This window comes from Jaculus jaculus, chromosome 12, assembly GCF_020740685.1.
Source record: "Jaculus jaculus isolate mJacJac1 chromosome 12, mJacJac1.mat.Y.cur, whole genome shotgun sequence".
Taxonomy (NCBI): Eukaryota; Metazoa; Chordata; class Mammalia; order Rodentia; family Dipodidae; genus Jaculus; species Jaculus jaculus.
In genome coordinates this window covers 24,579,986-24,601,275 of record NC_059113.1, presented here as the reverse complement: position 1 = coordinate 24,601,275, position 21,290 = coordinate 24,579,986, and the positions used below count along the sequence as shown (strand labels likewise).

General features: G+C 42.0%; 1 protein-coding gene across 1 annotated transcript in view; it reads right to left on the bottom strand.

Moving 5' to 3' along the window:
* Bag4 (BAG cochaperone 4) overlaps positions 1-21,290 on the bottom strand; it is a 46,453-nt gene that overhangs the window by 17,120 nt on the left and 8,043 nt on the right. The window contains exon 2 of the mRNA XM_045131631.1: positions 11,891-11,995. Within this exon, the coding sequence (XP_044987566.1) occupies positions 11,891-11,995 (105 nt within the window). The remainder of the gene's footprint in view (positions 1-11,890; positions 11,996-21,290) is intronic.

The window sequence follows — 21,290 nt, the reverse complement described above, 5'->3', positions numbered from 1 at the left end:
GTAATCCCAGTTACCTCTGCTCCTGCTTGGGTCCTGCTGTCGGTTCAAGTTGGTGTGGCCGGGTCCCTGGACCACTGCTCTGTTCGCTGGAGCTCGGCACTGGTGATGGGGGAGGGGAGGCTGCCAATGCTGCTCTAGTTCTCTCGCTGGTCCATGTGTTCTTCTACCTTGTGATCTGCTCCTCCATTGTTCACTGCCACTCTCCCTTCACGTTTGTTGAGTTTGCGGAGAGTTCTGGTGTGAGTGGAAGCTCCACTCACCTGGCTTTTCCTGCGGCTCCAGCTGCGGTCGGTGGACCTGCCGGAGCTGCTTCTGCCAGCCTGTGTGGGCTCTGGATGCTCTGGATCTCTCCTACTTCTCCGCTGCCATTTCAATTTCCTGTACACCTCACTTTTTAGTAAAAGTGTGTATTTTGCTGAGATTTTTTTTTTTTTCGCTTTTTCCCCCCTAGGCTGCTTTGGCGTGGTACCTACGCCACCATCTTAACCGGAAGTCCCAGTATCCTTTACAAATGGGAATTTTTATGTAGAATAGGAACCCCTCTCTCTAGGTTTATTCTGAAACAGGCCACAACCTGTGCCTTTGATACAAAATTTCTGCTCTGCTTGGAGTTAAAGAAGAGGAAAGGTAAGAGAAGGATAGATCAAAATAAAGGATTAAAAATAGCTAGAGGGCTGGAGAGATGGCTTAGCGGTTAAGGCATCTGCCTGCAAAGCCCAAGGGTCCTGGTTCAATTCTCCAGGACCCATGTAAACCAGATGCATAAGGGGGCACATGTACCTGGAGTTCATTTGCAGTGGCAAGAGGCCCTGGTATGCCCATCCTCTCTCTCTGGCTCTTTCTCTCTCTCAAATAAATAATAAAATATATTTAAAAATAGCTAGATCCTAAGCCAGGCATGGTGGCGCACACCTTTAATCCCAGCACTCGGGAGGCAGAGGTAGGAGAATCACCATGAGTTTGAGGCCACCCTGAGACTACATAGTGAATTCCAGGTCATCCTGAGCCAGAGTGAAACCCTACCTTGAAAAACCAAAAAAAAGAAAAGAAAAGAAAAATAGCTAGATCCTAAGTAACTATTCGAAACCCTCTGTCAACACTTCTAGTAACTCACTGTTTATAATTCTTAAATCTTGTTTTTCAAGTCAGGTCTTACTCTAACCAAGGTTTACTTGGAACTTACTCTATAGTCCCTGGCTGGCCTCTAAATTACAGTGGAGGAGACATAGGAGAAAGCTTTTTTTCTTTTCCCTTGAAGTAGGGTCTCACTCTAGCCCAGGCTAACCAATTCACTATTAGTTTCAGGCTGGTGTTCAACTCACAGCACTCCTACCTCTGCCTCCCAAGTGCTGGGATTAAAGGCATGTGCTACCATGTATGCCTTACTTTATTACTACAAAAACTTCATAAAATATACCACATTGGAACACTGCATATGGAGCAATTTGAATTTGTTTCCAGGTCATGGTCACTCAAATGTGGCTTCAGACCAAAGTATCTTATTCCCTTTAAGGTGAAAGCTGTAGTGTTTGTTGTTGTTGTTGTTGTTTGTTTTTCATTTTTAAAACTTATTTTTATTTATTTATTTGAGAGCGACAGAAAAAGAGGCAAATGGGTGTGCCAGGTCCTCCAGACACTGCAAAACTCCAGATGCTTGTGCCCCCTTGAGCATCTGGCTTATGTGGATACTGGGGAATCAATCCTCGAATTGGGGTCTTTAGGCTTTACAGCAGGCGCTTAACTGCTAAGCCATCTCTCCAGATTGAGAACTGTCATTTTTTTTTTTTGTTGTTCATTACTTATTTATTTATTTGAGAGTGATAGACACAGAGAGAGAGACAGATAGAGGGAAAGAGAGAGAATGGGCGAGCCAGGGCTTTCAGCCACTGCAAACTAACTCCAGATACGTGCGCCCCCTTGTGCATCTGGCTAACGTGGGACCTGGGGAACCGAGCCTCGAACCAGGGTCCTTAGGCTTCACAGGCAAATGCTTAACCGCTAAGCCATCTCTCCAGCCCGAGAACTGTCATTTTTAAAACAGAGGTAACAGAGACAAAACTCACATACTGCTTACTAAAGTAGCGCATACTATTTTCATAGTGCTAGGGGTTAAATCCAGTGTCTTGTGTATGCCAGACAAGCAGCTTAACCAAGATGTCACCAGCCCTTCTTACTAGTTTTTTTTTAAAATATTTTATTTATTCATTTATTTGACAGAGAGAGAGAGTTAGAAGAAACAAATAGAAAGAGAGAATGGGTGTGCCAGGGCCTCTAGCCACTACAAACTAACTCCAGATGCATGTACCCCCTTGTGCATCTGGCTTACATAAGTCCTGGGAAATCGAACCTGGGTCCTTTGGCTTTGCAGGCAAATGCCTTAACCACTAAGCCATTTCCCCAGCCCCCTTACTATAGTTTTGATCACTTAATCCAGACTGTTACTAAATCCCTAATTCTCTAGTTTAATAATCCAAACAATACTAAAGCTAAATCTTAAATTTAAATGATTACCTTAATGTTTTCTATTAATTTCTACATTAGCTTTTTAAAATAGTATAAGCACAGAACCAAGCTTTCCTATAGCCACTGCTGAGTACAATCTCTCACTTTAGGTTCAAAAATGCACATGGCAGGGAGGAAGAGATGGTTCAGCAATTAAGGAACTTGCCTGTAAAGTATAAGGACCCAAGTTCAATTCCCCAGTACCCATGTAAAGCAGATGCACAAAGTGGCACATGCATCTGGAGTTTGTTTGCAGTGGCTAGAGGCCCTAGTGTACCCATTCTCCATCTGCCTTTTTCTCTCAAAAATAAATAAATCAAGGCTGGGGAAATGGCTTAGCAGTTAAGGAGTTTCCCTGTGAAGCCTAAGGACCCCAGTCTGATTTTCCAGGACCCACATAAGCCAGATGCACAAGGGGGTACATGCATCTGGAATTCATATGCACTGGCAAGAGGCCCTGGCATGCCCATTCACTCTTTCTCTCTATCTGCCTCTTCCTCTCTCTCTCCTCTCTCAATTAAATAAATAAAAATATTAAATATACATAAGTATATATTTTAAAAATAAATAAATCAAATATTTTCAAAATACACATGGCTGAAGTGATTGTGTTAGTACATGCCTATAATCCCAGTGCTTCAGTAAAACAGTTCATGTTTATAGCCAGCAGCCTAAAGTACACAAGGACATACTGTCTCACAAAAGCAAAACAAAATAATACAAATGCATCTGGGCGTGGTGGTGCACACCTTTAATCCCAGCACTAAGGAGGCTGAGGTAGGAGGACTGCCAAGATTTGAGGATACCCTAAGACTACATAGTGAATTCCAGGTCAGCCTAGGCTAAGTGAAACCCTACCTCAGGGGTGGGGTGGGGGGAGCCCAAATCCTTCATGTATCCAGAGACAATGGAAGAAGAACAAGCCAAAAATATAATCCCTGGGTTGAAGACCTGTGAAACATCACTTTGTTAACCCTATGAAGAGGTCTGCAGCCTAAACAAAGAGCAGGGAACTTTGCAGAAGATGGGGCAGGAAGAATGTAAGAGCACAAGGTAAGAGTGAATATCCAGAGGCACTGCCTCCCTCCCCTAATACTACAATGACTGACTGTTCCTCTTACAATCCTATGGTGAATACCAGCAATCCCACTGAGGAGGACCCTCAGTGGAATGGAGGCAGGGAGGAGGGGAATGATAATACCAACACCTGATGTATGTCCATACAAAGTTCCTACTTAATGAAAGAAAAAAAGAACCCTATAATAGAATATTTAAGATTGAATTCTCGATAAAACAGTATAGGACTTTACTACTGAAATTAAACTTCTAGAAATTTCTTCTTGTGGGCTGTAGAGATGGTTTAGTGGTTAGGTTGCTTGCCTACAAAGCCTTAGGACCCAGGTTTGATTCCCCAGTACCCAAGTAGGCCGGATGCATAAGGTGACACATGTATCTGGAGTTTGCAGTGGTTGGATGCCCTGGCATGCCCATTCTCTCAAGTAAATTATTTATATACATACATACATACATACATACACACATACACACACACACACACACACACACACACATATATATATATATATATGGGGGGTTTCAAAGTAGGGTCTCCCTCTAGCCCAGACTGACCTTGAATTCACTATGTAGTCTCAGGGTGGCCTCGAACTCATAGTGATCCACCTACCTCTGCCTCCTGAGTGCTGAGATTAAAGGCGTGCATCAACACGCCCGGCTTTCATTTCTTTTCTTTTTTTTTTTTTTTTTTTATTTTAAAAGAAATTCTTCTTGTGGAAATGATCCAAAGCACTATGCTGACAAGACTAACAAGCTTGGGCTCTCTGTCTCACAAACAAACAAGTAAAAATAAAATAAATTCTGGCTTAAACTACCTTTGCTAAAAGTAATCCTTTCCTAGGTATTTCTTCCTCTCTGAGTTTAAAACATTAAGATTAAAGAAGTTCATTAAGACTTCCGGTTAAGATGGCGGCGTAGGTACCACGCCAAAACAGCCTGGGGGGGGAAGACCAAAAAAAACTCAGCAAAATACACACTTTTACTAAAAAGTGAGGTGTATAGGAAGTTGAGGCGGCAGCGGAGAAGTGGAAGAGTTATAGAGCATCCAGAGCCTGCACAGGCGGGAACAGCGGCTCCGGGGCGGCTCAGCTACCCGCCGCAACCGCGGAGCGGCAGAAAACCGCCGGACTCTCGGCTCGAGCCGCAGGACAAGCCAGGTGCGGGATTTTCCCCTCACACCGCGCTCTCCACAACTCGGGAAACGTGAGGGGAGAGTGGCAGCGAGCAACGGAGGGAGGAGCAGACCGCGAGGTAAAAGCACACGTGGAGAAACGATACAACCAGAACAGCCGCGGCTCCCTCCCCTCCCCTGCCGCCTGAACCCAGCTCCAGCGAACACAGCAGCAGCCCGGGACCCGGCCACGCCAACTTGGGCTGACGGCGGGACCCAAGCAGGAGCAGAATTTGGCAGCAACTTCAGCGGCTCCAGCACCGGTACCAGTGGCCCCAGCAGCAGCGGACCCAGGAGAGCAGCGGCTTCGGGGTGAGCAGCAGCGGTGGACACGACAACGGCAGCTTCAGCAGTGGTGGGGGCTCCGGCGGTGGCATCTACAACAGCTGCAGAGGCGGCGGCAGCGTCTCAGTTTGCCCCGTAGGAAAAGCAAGTGCCCAGCTCCAGAAATCAGAACAGCAGCCCGACGACCCAGGCAGCAACTTGACTGAGACCACAATCACCCAAGGTAACTGGGATTGCACCAGGGAAGGGTCTCACCTGGTCACAAGCTGACTTGGATACCTCAACAGACCAGAAATCTAAACCTCTTTGTTGATAGAGGATCTGGTCATTATAATAACTACTCTTGCATACATACTCGGGGCTGTTGTTGATGGAATGGGTACAGTGTTTAGCTAAATTTTAGAATCTACCAGTATATTATTCCACTCAGCCTGCTTGAATACTCCTATAGCAGGGAAACTCAACCCCTAAGAACATCTTTGTAGATACTCTGAGAGTCTTAAGAGCCACACCTAATACCTTAAGGTCCTACCCTGAAAATATTTTACACCAAATCAATTGATACAGCTAAGAATACACAGCTAGCTAGAAAATCCAAGCATTAACTTAATCCAAGATGCAAAAATATATACATTATAACACAAGAAACACTAAAAAGCAAGACGATATAAATCCACCTAAAAGTATTAATGCATCAGAAATGTCCTCCAGTGAGAAAGAGTTAGAGGAAATGCCTGAGAAAGAGTTCAAAAGAATAATTATAAATATGTTCAAAGAGGTCAAAGAACACATGAAAACAATCAAAGAAGAAATCAAAGAGGAAATCAAAGAGGAAATCAAAGGAATCAAAGAAGAGGCAGGACACCAATTTAATGAAATAAAGAAGGCAATACAAGACATAAATAGAGAAATAGAAATAATAAAGAAAAACCAGTCAGAATTACTAGCAATGAAGAACACAGTTAATGAAATAAAAAACTCTGTAGAAAATCTCACCAGTAGGATGGATGAGGGAGAGGACAGAATATCTAAGCTAGAAGATCAGGTGGCAGACCTAATGCAGTCCAACAAAGAGAAAGACAAACTTATAGAAAAGTATGAGTGGGAATTTCAAGATATTCGGGACACTATGAAAAGATCCAATATAAGAATTCAGGGCATAGTAGAAGGAGAAGAATTCCACTCCAGAGGCATAGTAGGCATCTTCAACAAAATCATAGAGGAAAATTTTCCCCAAATTGGGAAAGAGGTGCCAATACAGATACAGGAAGCCTTTAGAACCCCAGCCAGACAAAACCCAGAAAGAAACTCTCCTCGCCACATTATACTCAAACTTCCAAACACACAAACCAAAGAAAAAATATTGAAAGCAGTTAGAGAGAAAAATCAAGTTACCTACAAAAGCAAGCCCATCAGGATTACAGCAGATTATTCAACACAAACTTTTAAAGCCAGAAGGGCCTGGAGTAATATATTCCAAGTTCTGAAAGATAACAACTGTCAACCAAGGTTACTTTATCCTGCAAAGTTATCCATCCAAATAGATGGAGAAATAAAGACATTCCATGACAAAAGCAGGTTAAAGGAATATCTGAAGACAAAACCAGCTCTACAGAAAATACTTGATAGAATCCTCCATGCTGAACAAAAGGAAAAGCACACATATAAGGAACCTAGAAAAAACCAGCCATACTCAAATACCAGTTAACAGAAGAGAGCACAGGTAGAACCAGTAACACACACACACACACACAAATGGCAAACATAAATACACACCTTTCAATAATATCTCTTAATATCAACGGTCTCAATGCCCCAACGAAAAGACATAGATTTGCAGACTGGGTTAAAAAGCAGGATCCTACAATTTGTTGTCTTCAAGAAACTCACCTTTCTACAAAGGATAGACATTATCTTAGGGTGAAAGGTTGGAAGACGGTGTTTCAAGCAAATGGGCCTAGAAAACAAGCAGGGGTTGCTATCCTAATATCAGACAGGGTGGACTTTAGTCCGAAGTTAGTCAAAAAAGATAAGGAAGGTCACTTTATATTGATTAAGGGCACACTCCAACAGGAGGACATTACAATCCTAAACATATATGCACCTAACATGGGGGCTCCCAAATTCGTCAAACAAACACTATTAGAACTAAGGTCACAGATAACACCAAACACGGTGGTGGTGGGTGACTTTAACACCCCACTCTCATCAATTGACAGGTCATCCAGGGAAAGAATAAACAGAGAGGCATCTGGACTAAATGAGGTCATAGAAGATATGGACCTAACAGATATATACAGGACATTTCATCCAAAGGCTGCAGAATATACATTCTTTTCAGCAGCACATGGAACATTCTCTAAAATAGACCATATATTAGGACACAGAGCAAATCTTAACAAATTCAGGAAAATTGAAATAATTCCTTGCATTCTATCTGACCACAATGGAATTAAACTACAAATCAGTAGCAAGAAAGGCTATAGAGCATACACAAAATCATGGAAGCTAAACAATACACTACTAAATGATGAGTGGGTCAATGAAGAAATCAAAAAGGAAATCAAAAAATTTATAGAGTCAAATGATAATGAGAACACAACATACCAAAATCTCTGGGACACAATGAAGGCAGTTCTAAGAGGTAAATTTATAGCCTTAAGTGCCTATATTAAGAAATTAGAAAGGTCGCAAGTAAACGACCTAATGCTTCGCCTTAAAGCCTTGGAAAAAGAAGAACAAGGCAAACCAAAAAGTAGTAGACGGGAAGAAATAATAAAGATTAGGGCAGAAATTAATGAAATAGAAACAAAAAGAACAATCCAAAGAATTAATGAAACAAAGAGTTGGTTCTTTGAAAGGATAAACAAGATTGATAAACCCTTAGCAAATCTGACCAAAAGAAAGAGAGAAGAGACACAAATTAATAAAATCAGAGATGAACAAGGTAACATCACAACAGATTCCAGAGAAATTCAAAAAATTATAGGGACATACTATAAAAGCATATACTCCACAAAGTATGAAAATCTGAAAGAAATGGATGATTTCCTTGATCTATATGACCTACCTAAATTAAATCAAAATGAGATTAATCACTTAAATAGACCTATAACAAACATGGAGATCCGAGCAGTTATCAATAATCTCCCAACTAAAAAAAGCCCAGGCCCGGATGGATTCACTGCTGAATTTTACCAGACTTTTAAGGAAGAGCTAACACCATTGCTTCTTAAGCTTTTCCAGGAAATAGAAAAAGAAGGAATCCTACCAAACTCCTTCTATGAGGCCAGCATCACCCTGATACCAAAACCAGGCAAAGATAGAACAAAAAAAGAAAATTACAGACCAATCTCCCTCATGAACATAGATGCAAAAATTCTCAACAAAATATTGGCAAACAGAATACAAGAGTATATCAAAAAGATCATTCACCCTGACCAAGTAGGCTTTATCCCAGAGATGCAGGGATGGTTCAACATACGCAAATCTATAAATGTAATATATTACATAAATGGGTTGAAGGACAAAAATCACATGATCATCTCATTAGATGCAGAGAAAGCATTTGACAAAATCCAACATCCCTTCATGATAAAAGTCCTACAGAGACTGGGAATAGAAGGAACATATCTCAATATAATAAAGGCTATTTATGACAAGCCTACAGCCAACATATTACTAAATGGGGAAAAACTGGAAGCTTTTCCACTAAAATCAGGAACAAGACAAGGGTGTCCACTGTCTCCACTTCTATTTAATATAGTTTTGGAAGTCTTAGCCATAGCAATAAGGCAAGAGACACACATAAAAGGGATACAAATTGGAAAGGAAGAAATCAAGCTATCATTATTTGCAGATGACATGATTCTATACATAAAGGACCCTAAAGACTCTACTAGCAAGCTGTTAGAGCTAATCAAAACCTACAGCAATGTAGCAGGATACAAAATAAATACACAGAAATCAGTAGCCTTCATATATGCTAACAACAAACACACAGAGGATGAAATCAGAGAATCACTCCCATTCACAATTGCATCAAAAAAAATAAAATACCTTGGAATAAACCTAACTAAGGAAGTAAAGAATCTATACAATGAGAACTTTAAGACACTCAAGCGAGAAATTGCAGAAGACACTAGAAAGTGGAGAAACATCCCTTGTTCCTGGCTTGGAAGAATCAATATCGTGAAAATGGCAATCTTACCTAAAGCAATCTACACATTTAATGCAATCCCTATCAAAATTCCAAAGGCTTTCTTCATGGAAATAGAAAAAACAATCCAAAAATTCATTTGGAATCATAAAAAACCTCGAATATCTAAAATAATACTGAGCAACAAAAAAGAGGCTGGTGGTATCACCATACCTGATTTTAACCTATACTACAGAGCCATAGTAACAAAAACAGCATTGTACTGGCACAAAAACAGACATGTAGATCAGTGGAACAGAATAGAGGACCCAGATGTAAGCCCAAGTAGCTATAGCCACCTGATATTCGATAAAAATGCCAAAAATACTCATTGGAGAAGAGACAGCCTCTTCAGCAAATGGTGTTTTGAAAATTGGATAAATATCTGCAGAAGGATGAAAATAGATTCTTCTCTCTCGCCATGCACAAGAATTAAGTCCAAATGGATTAAAGACCTTAACATCAGACCGGAAACTTTGAAACTGCTAGAGGAAAAAGTAGGGGAAACCCTCCAACATATTGGTCTTGGCAAAGACTTTCTAAATACAACCCCAATTGCTCAGGCAATAAAACCACAGATTAACCACTGGGACCTAATGAAATTACAAAGATTTTGCACCGCAAAGGACACAGTGAAAAAAGCAAAGAGGCAACCTACAGAATGGGAAAAAATCTTCGCCAGCTATATATCTGATAAAGGATTAATATCTAGGATATACAAAGAACTCAAAAAGTTAACTAATAAGGAATCAAACAGGCCAATCAAAAAATGGGCTAAGGAGCTAAATAGAGAGTTCTCAAAGGAAGAAATACGAATGGCATATAAGCACCTAAAAAAATGTTCTACGTCACTAGTCATCAGGGAAATGCAGATTAAAACTACATTGAGATTCCATCTCACTCCTGTCAGATTGGCCACCATCATGAAAACAAATGATCATAAATGTTGGCGGGGATGTGGAAAAAAAGGAACCCTTCTGCACTGCTGGTGGGAATGCAATCTGGTCCAGCCATTGTGGAAAACAGTGTGGAGGTTCCTAAAGCAGCTAGAGATTGATCTACCATATGACCCAGCTATAGCACTCCTAGGCATATATCCAAAGGATTCATCTCATTTCCTTAGAAGTACATGCTCAACCATGTTTATTGCTGCTCAATTTATAATAGCTGGGAAATGGAACCAGCCTAGATGTCCCTCAACAGATGAGTGGATAATGAAGATGTGGTACATTTATACAATGGAGTTCTACTCAGCGGTAAAGAAAAATGAAGTTATGAAATTTGCAGAAAAATGGATGGACCTGGAAAGTATTATACTAAGTGAGGTAACCCAGGCCCAGAAAGCCAAGCGCCACATGTTCTCCCTCATATGGGGATCCTAGCTACAGATGACTGGGCTTCTGTGTGAGAATGAAAATACTTAGTAGCAGAGGCCAGTAAGTTGAAAAGGAGACATAAAGGGTGGAGAAAGGAAGGGAGGAGGATACTTAATAGGTTGATATTGTATATATGTAATTACAATGATTGTAATGGGGAGGTAATATGATTGAGAATGGAATTTCAAACGGGAAAGTGTGGGGTGGGGAGGGAGGGAATTACCATGGGATATATTTTATAATCATGGAAAATGTTAATAAAAATTTAAAAAAAAAAAAGAAGTTCATTAAATTACGAAGCAAAACTCAAAAATCATTACCATGCTGGGTGTGGTGGCACACGCCTTTAATCCCAGCACTCGGGAGGCAGAGGTAGGAGGATCGCCATGAGTTTGAGGCCACCCTGAAACTCCACAGGGAATTTGAAGTCAGCCTGGGCTAGAGTGAAACCCTACCCTGAAAAAAAAAAAATCATTACCATGAAATTTCTATAGGTTCTGGAAATAACTTAAGAAAAAATATTCCCTGGCTAGAGCAGGACCCTACCTTGAAAAAACAAAAAACAAAAAGCAAACAAACAAACAAAAAAATTTCAAGGCTGGGGATGTAGCTCAGTTGGTGGAGTAGTTGCCCAGAATGAATGAGATCCAGGGTTTGCTTCCAAGCACTGCATAAATTTGGACTGATAGCCCTCAAAGTCATTTTCTACTACATAGTCTAACAATACTCTGACTTGAAAAATAAATAACACACAGAGAGAGAAAATTTATACCATTAATGTTGGTGCTCACCTATAATCCCAGTAGTCAGGAGATAAAGGCAGGAGGATAGCAAGTTTGAGAGAAGCCCAGGTTACATGGTAAAACCCTGTCTCAATAAAGGGAAAAAAATCTAACAGAAAAAAAGAAAAGATACTAGACCTGGGATGTTGGCATATGCCTTCAATTCCAGCACTCAGGTGGCTGAGGTTAGAGATTCCCAGAGAGTTCAAGGCCAACCTGGGCTACAAAATGAGTTCTAGGTAAGCCTACTTCAAAAAGCCAAGAAAAAGGAAGAAGGAGGAGGAGGAGGAGGAGGAGGAGGAGAAGAAGGAGGAGAAGGAGGAGGAAAAGAAGGAGAAGGAGAAGGAGAAGGAGGAGGAGGAGGAGGAGAAGGAGGAAGAGAAGAGAAGGAGGAAGAGGAGAAAAAGAAGAAAACAACAACAAAGAAAAAAAGTAGAAGGAAAGGAAAGACTAGGAAAAAAACAAGGGAGAGTTTTCAGAAAAACTAAATTTTCCATCATACCTGGCCTTGTAACTCTGGTCTCACTGTATATGTGCTTGGGTATGGGGCCCTGGGTCGTGTAGAATTCCAGTAGTTAGGATTATAGCCAGGATATGGTGGCTGTTCCTAAGGAAAAAGAGAAAAGAAGTCAGTTCTAAAGACTTTTCTTGTATTCTTATTACTGTTTTATTTGAGACAGTGTCTCACTATGCACTAACCCAGGCTGGCCTCAAACCTGCAATGCTGGTGTCACCTCCTAGTCCTGGAATGACAGTATGTGCCACCAGGCCAGAGTAAATGTTCTTTTGTTTTGAAGCAGGTCTTGCTCTAGCCCAATTGACCTGGAACTCAGGGCAATCCTTCTACTTCATCTTCTCCTTCTTTTAAAAAATTAATTAATTAATTTGAGAGAGGGAAAGAGGTAGAGAAAGAAAACGGGTGCACCAGGGCCTCCAGCCACTGCAAATGAACTCCAGACGCATGTGTTACCTTGTGCATCTGGTTTACATGGATCTGGGGAGTCGAACCAATGTCCTTTGGCTTTGTAGGTAAGCCATCTCTCCAGCCTACTACTTCATCTTTTTGACTACAAGAATTAAAAACAAACACTATCATGTCTGGCCCAGAAAAGTGTTCATACTGCCAAGCGTGGTAGCACACACCCTTAATCCCAGCACTAGGGACGTTGAGGTAGGAGGACTACTAAGAGTTCAAGGCCAGCCAGAGACCACATAGTGAATTCTAGGTCAGCCTGGGCTTGAGCAAGACCCTACCTTAAAAAACCATTTAAAAATAATTGCTGGGCATGGTGGTGCACGCCTTTAATCCCAGCACTCGGAAGGCAGAGGTAGGAGGATCACCAGGAGTTCGAGGGCCCCTAAGACTACATAGTAAATTCCAGGTCAGCCTGAGCTAGAGTGAGACCCTACCTTGACCCCCCCCCCCCGCAAAATAAATAAATAAATAATTTGTGGGTGGGTGGGTGTGCAGGTGCCAGGGCTTCCTACTACTACCGGGGATGGTGGCACATGCCTTTAATCCCAGCACTCGGGAGGCAGAGGTAGGAGGATCACCAGGAGTTTGAGGCCACCCTGAAACTACATGGTGAGTTCCATGTCCATCTGGGCTAGAGCAAGATCTACCCTGAAAAAAAAAAATCTGTGCCACTTTTTGCATCTAACTTATATGATGGCTTAGGAATTGAACCTAGGCTAGCATGCTTTGCAAGCAAGTGCCTTTAACCACTGAGTCATCTTCCCAGTTCCCAGCTATATTTTAATAGCAGATGGCAGGACAGATACCTCTAACAAAAGGCAGGATTATTATTATCAAAAAGAACAAGAGCCAAAAATAGAAACTTAAATAAAAAAATAGGGACTGAGCCAGGCATGGTGGCACACCTTTAATCCCAGCACTAGAGAGGCAGAGGTAGGAGGATCGCCATGAGTTTGAGGTCACCCTGAGACTACATAATGGCAGCCTGGGCTAGAGTGAGACCCTACCTTGAAAAAAACAAAAAGAAATAAAAAAAGGGGGGGGGCGGGACTAGAGAGATAGTTCAGTGGTTAAGGTGCCTGCCTGCAAAACCAGAGGACTTGAGTTCAATTCCCCAGTATCCATGTAATGCCAGATGTACAAGGTGGTGCATGCATCTGGAGTTTGTTTGCAATGGCACAGCTATTCTCTACCTGCTTCTCTCTCAAATAAATAAATAAAATATTTTTTTAAAAACCATTGTAAGGTTGGGAATGGTAGTGCACTCCTTTAATCCCAGCACTTGGGAGGCACTGTAAGTTCAAGGCTACCCTGAGACTACATGGTGAATTCCAGGTCAGCCTGAATTACAGTAAGACCCTACTTTGGGAGGGAGGGGACATTATAGGGCTGGAGAGATGGCTTAGTGGTTAAGGCACACTTGCCTGCAAAGCTAAAGGACCCAGGTTAGATTCCCCAGGACCCACATAAGACAGATGCACAAGGTGCTGCATGCATCTGGAGTTCGTTTGAAGCAGCTGAAGGCCCTGGTGTGCCCATTCTTTCTCTCTCTCCTCCTCTCTCTTTCCCTCTCTCAAATAAATGAAATTAAAGTATCTGGTGAAAGCCTTTTCTTGTGCATTATGCCAACACCACCACATCTACTGACACACAAAGGAATTCTACATATCACTATGCTATACTGTAATTAGCAAGGTACTCTTTAGCCTTTATCCATTTCCAGCCTCTACCACACATCACTATAACTTAAGCATCCCTGAAAATCTGAAGTTCAGAATGCTCTAAATTTTGGATTTCAGGAGGGGAAATTCACAGTGAGGCGCTACAGCCAAAATGATGTACAGAGGTGACCAGTGGAGCGGTGTACTGGCCTAGCTCACTCATGGCCATAGTCTCTATCCCAGAAAAGCAAAACAAGCCAAACAATTCAGAAGCATTAAGATGTTGTATTACAGGACCTTTAAGCTATGTGTGTAAGATGTACATAGATAAATTTTGCATTCAGATTCTCTCTCAAAATTTGCATATTTGGGCTGGAGAAATGGCTTAGCAGTTAAACGCTTGCCTATGAAGCCTAAGGACCCTAGTTCAAGGCTGGATTCCCCAGGACCCACATTAGCCAGATGCACAAGGGGGCACACGTGTCTGGAGTTCGTTTGCAGTGGCTGGAAGCCCTGGCATGGCCATTTTCTCTCTCTCTTTCTGCCTCTTTCTTTCTCTGTCTCTCTGTTGCTCTCAAATACATAATAAATTAAAATTAAAAAATTTGCATATTTGCCAGACATAGTGGAACACACCTTTGATCACAGCACTTGGGAGACAGAATGATTTCGAGGCCAGCCTGGGCTAGAGTGAGACCCTACCTCAAAAAAAGCAACAAAAATAATTTGCACATGTGTATATGCAAATATTCAAAAATTGAAAATACTTCTGGGGGACTGGAGAAGGCTTTATGGTTAAGGCGCTTGCCTACAAAGTCCAAGGACCTGAGTTTGGTTTCCCAGAACCCATGTAAGCCAGAGGCACAAGGTAGTGCATGCATCTGGAGTTTATTTGCAGTGACTGGAAGCCTTGGTGTGCCCGTTCTTTCTTTGCCTCTTCCTCCCCACCTCTGTCTCAAAAAGAAATACAATATTTAAAAAAAAATAAAATACTCTGTCCTCTACACATTTCAGATATGAAATATTCAACTATTCTAACTAAATTTGAACAAGAGTTATTTATCATTATTTAGAATATTTACCTAACAACTTTTATTTCTCTTTGAGACAGGAGCTTATGTAGACTAGGATGTCCTCAAACTCACTATGTAATGGAGGATAACCTTGGAGGATAACCTTGAACTCTGGATTCTCCTGCCTCCATCTCCCAAGTGCTGGGATTAAAGGTGTGTGCCACCACACTCCAAGCTTATGTGGTTCTGGGGATCAAACCCAGGGCTTTGCATATGCTACTTAACCAACAACTTTGAAACATGAAAACATTAACACAAAAGTTTACATACATCTTTAATATTCAACTTCCTCAGTTTTTCAAACTCTACTACTCTCCCATGCTTAGTCTTCTGTTGGCTGCCTATAATTTCAGTGTCAGAAGTTGGTATACAAAAATACCACTCTGTCTCTTTCTCACTCTTGCAAAATAAAATTAAAAACTTTGAATCATGAGTAAAGAAATCAGAAGAAGCCAGGCGTGATGGCACACGCCTTTAATCCCAGCACTTGGGAGGCAGAGGTAGGAGGACTGCCGTGAGTTCAAGCCCATTCTGAGACTACAGAGTGAATTCCAGGTCAGCCTGAGCCAGAGGAGTCCCTACATTGAAAAACCAAAAAAAAAAAAAAAAAAAAGAGAGAGAGAGAAATCAGACCTTCCAGTGAGTTGTTGGTCAGGGAGGTCCCTGATGCCCCCAAAACATTATAGGCGATAGCCGAGACCCTTGGTTTCCCACCAGGAATAGATGGTAAGACCCTATTGCTGAAGACTCCACATACTTGGGCTGCAAGACCACTGAGAAATCCTGCTGGAACTAAGCTGATAACCTCCTCCATGTAGACCAGCTGACAGAAAGCCAGAAGAAGCCATTCTACATGCAGTTCAATGGGAGAAAGAGATACCACCAGTGAAGATACTCAACAGTGGACACTATAAGCCTTATAATTGGCCAGACAGGCCAAATGAGCCAATGGGTGCAATAGTGGCACGTCTGTCATGGTGGAAACCAACTACCCTCCAATTGGACTGGAGGCCCACTCCATGGGGGGAAGCACATCCCTGATACTGAAAACTTAAAACAGGGGTAGTCATGAGCCCTAGGGGTATACCGTCTGCTGATGTCTGGCTAAATGTATATACTAAGCTTATCAAACTACCCATTAAGCACTTCTCTTAATATCCATACCCTTATATTAATGCTACTCTCACTTTGGGTAGAGAATCTTCTCTTTTCAGATGGTAGTGACCTTGGGTACTGGGGTATAGAACCTAAGTCCTTAATATTCCCAGGCAAGTGTGTCTTAACCACTAAGCCATCTCTCTAGCCACAAAATATTTTTCAATGTTTTATTTTTAGTTATTTGAGAAAGAAAATGAGGGAGGGAGAAAGAGAATGGGCACACCAGGGCCCCCAGCCACTGCAAATAAACACCAGATGCATGCAACACCTTGTGTATTTGGCTTTTGTGAGTCTTAGGAAACTGAACCTAGGTCCTGTGGCTTTACAGGCTAGCCCTAAAATATTTTTAAAAATCACTTTTTGTTAGTTTGGGTTTTTGTTTTTTTAATATTTTATTTATTTTTGTCTTTTTGTTACTTCTAGTTTGTTTTTTTTTTTAGTTTTTTAAGTATTTTATTTTTATTTATTTATTTGAGAGAGGGAAAGAGGCACAGAGAGAGAGAGAGAGAGAGAGAGAGAGAGAGAGAGCGCGTGTGTGTGTGTGCAAGGGCATGCCAGGGCTTCCAGCCACTGCAAAAGAACCCCAGATGCATGTGCCACCTTGTACCGGGGAATCAAACCAAGGTCCTTTGGCTTTGCAGGCAAGTGCCCTAACAGCTGAGCCATTTCTCCATCCCCTTTTTAGTTTTTAAATAGTTTATTTATAAGAGAGAAAGAGGCAGAGAGAGAGAGACAGACAGACAGAGAGGGCATGCCAGGGCCTTTAGCCACTGCAAACAAACTCCAGACACATGCACCACCTTGTGCATCTGGCTTATGTGGGCCCTGGGGAATCAAACCTAGGCTTTGCAGGCAAGTGTCTTAAATGCTAAGCCATCTCCCCAGCCCTAGTTTGAGTTTTTGGTATTACTGGGAATTCAACCCATGTGTTTCATTCATGCTAGGAAAGTACTCTTATCAGTAAGTTACAAACCCAACCCTTTTCTATTCTGAGACAGGGCCTTGCTAAATTGTCTAGTCTTGCCTGAAATTTTCAATCCTCTAGCCTCAGCTTCCCTGGTGGCTGGGATTATAGGCCTGTACCACCACATCCTGCCTCTCTGGATTCACTTTAGATTTTTCACTGTAAAAATCAAGTAGGCATTCAGCACAATAATTGTATACTCTCCTTAGGGGCATCTTATACCTCTCCAGAATGACTTCACTACTCTTGTGCCCTCAACTCTTCAAGATCTTTTTATCCTACCCCTCACTTTCCAACTCACAACTTTGTTTTGTTTCACTCAAAAAAAAGCAGTCGCAGCTGTCAGACACTAATGAAGGAGAAACAGGAGAAAGATAGCTTTTTACATACAGATAGACAGGTTCAAAGCCCACCCCTCCCAACCACACTGCAAGCTCCACTCCCCTACAGAAACATCCACCTTCTTCCTCAGCTCAGCACTCCTAGGTGGGCTGGCCTCTCCTGAGTCAACCCCTTGAGTCCAGAATCAATCAGATCTTCCCTTCACACCAGAGTATGATAACAAGGATCTCCCTAACTGGATGTCTAATCAGTATCAAGGAGCCCAATCATGTTGGCCAGCTCTACTTATTTCTTCCTGTGATTTCACCTGAACGTCACTATGTAAGTCTCTTTCTCCCCTTCTCATTTGGGCTGGAAAGGGGATGCGTTTCTTTCCACCCAGGTATTTTTCTGCTTGCTTTTTACATATATCTTGCATTCAGGAGATTTCTCACTGTCATATAATTCTTTCAATATGTTGAAATATGTCACCATTTAATCACGTGATACAATTCTTTCAATCTGTTGCTGGACTTGTGATAGTGTTTTTCTGAGAACCAAAGTTGTTTACATCTTGTTTCCTCACTGGCATGTCTAACTGTCCTATCCATTAATAAATGAGGTGCAGGAGTCCCTCAACTATTACTACGTTGTCTATTTCTCCCTTGGTTTGTCTTTCCCACTTGTATCTGATATTCTGTTATTAGGTTCATATATATTTAGAACTATTGTACCATCGTGATGGATCAACCTTTACATCACTATAAAATGTTACCTTTAATCACCCTTTTTGTTTTGTTTCAGAGATGAGGTTGCTCTTTGTAGCCCAAGTGAACCTCAAATTTGTTAAGACTTGGTACTAATAACAATGTTTTGGCTTTTAAAATGTTTTTAAAATAGTATTTTTATTTGGGCTGGAGAGATTGCTTAGTGGTTAAACACTTGTCTATGAAGCCTAAGGACCTGGTTCCCCAGTACCCACATTAGCCAGATGCACAAGGGGGCACACGCATCTGGAGTTTGTTTGCAGTGGCTGGAGACCCTGGTGCGCCCATTCTCTCTCTCTCCCCCGCCTCAAATATAAATAAAAACAAATAAATAATTTAAAAACAGCCTGTTGCAGAGTGAAGTGCAGCTTCTAGTCTCTCTAATAAATAAACAAATAGCACAGGATAATTCCCAAGACCTGACAAAAAGGATTGCATGAAATTTAAAGGCGTCTGTACAACAAAGAAAACAACAAGCAGGGTGAAGAATCTACAGAATGGAAGAAAATCTTTGGCAACTACCCATCAGACAGGGTATCAGTATCTAGAATGCATAAAGAACTCAAAATAAGCCAGGTGTGGTGGTACACACCTCTAATCCCAGCACTTGGGAGGCAGAGGTAGGAGGATCACCAAGAGTTTGAGGACACCCTTGAGACTACCTAGTGAATTCCAGGTCAGTCTGAGCTAGACTGAGACCTGACACTATCTCGGAAAAAAAAAAAAACTTCACCCAGGTTTGAGTACCCAATACCCACTCACATAAGCCAGATGCACAAAGTAACACAGGTTTGCAGTGGCTAGAGGCCCTGGTATACTCATTCTCACCTCCCCCCAAATAAACAAGTAAGATACAGCTGGTGTGGTGGTGCACACCTTTAATCCCAGCAATTGGGAGGCACAGGTAGGAGGATTGCTGTGAGTTTGAGGCCACCCTGAGATTACATAGTAAATTCCAGGTCAGCCTGGGCTAGAGTGAGACCCTACCTTGAAAAGCAAAAAAAAAAAAAAAAAAAAAGTGTGTGTATGTATGTGTGTGTGTGTGTGTGTGTGTATACACACATACACACACATTTTTACATATATATACACACATACATACATATATACATACATATATCAGGCTGAAGGGATGGCTTAGCAGTTAAGGAGTTTGGCTGCAAAGCCAAAGGACCCAGGTTCAATTCCCCAGGACCCACGTTAGCCAGATGCACAAGGGGGCACATGCATCTGGAGTTCATCTACAGTGGCTGGAGGCCCTGGTGCACCCATTCTCTCTATCTCTGTCAAGTAAACAAATATTTTTTTAAAAACCTAGAGCTGGAGAGATGGGTTTAGTGGTTAAGGCATTTGCCTGTGACGCAGGTTTGACTCCCCAGAACCCAAGTAAGCCAGATGCATAAAGTGGTGCATGCATACAAGATGACACACATGTTTGGAGTTTGTTTTCAGTGGCTAAGCCTGTGACATATCAATTCTTTCTCTTTCTCTCTCTCATCATTCAAACAACCAAAAAAAAAAAAAAAAAAACCCCAACAGATACCTTCCACTGAGTTGTTGGCCAGGGAGGTTGCTCATTCCCCCAAAACATTACAGGCCATTGACGAGGACCTTGGTTTCCCAACAGGAATAGATTGCTAAAGACTCCACATACTTGGGCTGTAAGGCCACTGAGAAATCCTGTTAGAACTGAGCTGATAACCTCCTCCATATAGACAGAAAACTAGAAGAAGCCATTCTGCAAGCAGTTCAATGGGATAGAGAGAGATCACCAGTGAAGATACTCAACAGTGGACCCTGCAAGCCTTTTATTTGGCCAAACATGCCAAATGAGCCAACGGGTGCAAGAGTTGCATGTCTGTCATGGTAGAAACCAACTACCCTCCAATTGGACTGGAGGCCTGCTCCATGGGAGGGAATACATCCCTGCTACTGAAAACCTACAACAGGGGTAGTCATGAGCCCTAGGGGTGTAACGTCTGCTGCTGTCTGGCTAAATGTATATATACTATGCTCATCAAACTGCCCAGTAAGCACTTCTCTTAATGTTCATACCCGTATATTAATGCCACTCTCAGTGGATAAGGATGAAGAGGGGGACAGTAAGTCTGTTTTCCCTTTGGATCTTCAATTCACTAATTAGCTATGTTACATGTCCTTCAGTCATGGGGTCTTAGTTCTCTCCTTTTTAGAGGTTCTCATGTATCCCAGGCTTGTCTTGAACTTGCTATGTAGCTAAAAAATAGCTTTAAACTTCTGATCTTCCTGAGCTCTGAGGTGTGTTCACGTGGTACTGGGAATCAAATCCAGGCCTTCCTGCACGATGACTAGAAAAGCACTCTACCAACTGAGCTACATCCCCACCCACTTTGTGTGTGTGTGTGTTGTAAACACTGGTAAATATATTATAACTAGGAGAGGAGGTGAGAAGTGTGGTGAGCTGCCTCATTCCTTCAACAGTAGGGCTTTCCCCAGAGACAACCTCTTCCCCTTAGGCTGTGAGCTTCTTTACCTAGAATTGCCCTGCATTTACCTATTTCACCTTTCAAGATGCCACTTGGAAGGGAAGGGTCTGCTTCCCATTGTGATGAAATGAAATCTGACTACCTTGCTTCATGAGTTGGTAAATTTGTTATATTCAAAAACTTAGCCGGGTGTTGTGGTGCACACCTTTAATCCCAGCACTCGGGAGGCATTAGTAGGAGGATCACCATGAGTTCGAGGCCACCCTGAGATTACATAGTGAATTCCAGGTCAGTCTGAGCTATAGTGAAACCCTATCTCGAAACCCTCCCAGACACCTGGAAAAAAAAAAAACAAAACTTAAAATGAGCCCAGCGCATGCCTTTAATCCCAGCACTCAGGAGGAGGTAGGAGGGTCTAGGTGAGTTGTAGTTCAAGGCCACCCTGAGAATAGAGTGAATTCCAGGTCAGCCTGGGCTAGTGACCTGGGGGGGGGGGGGACTTAAAATGTAGGATACC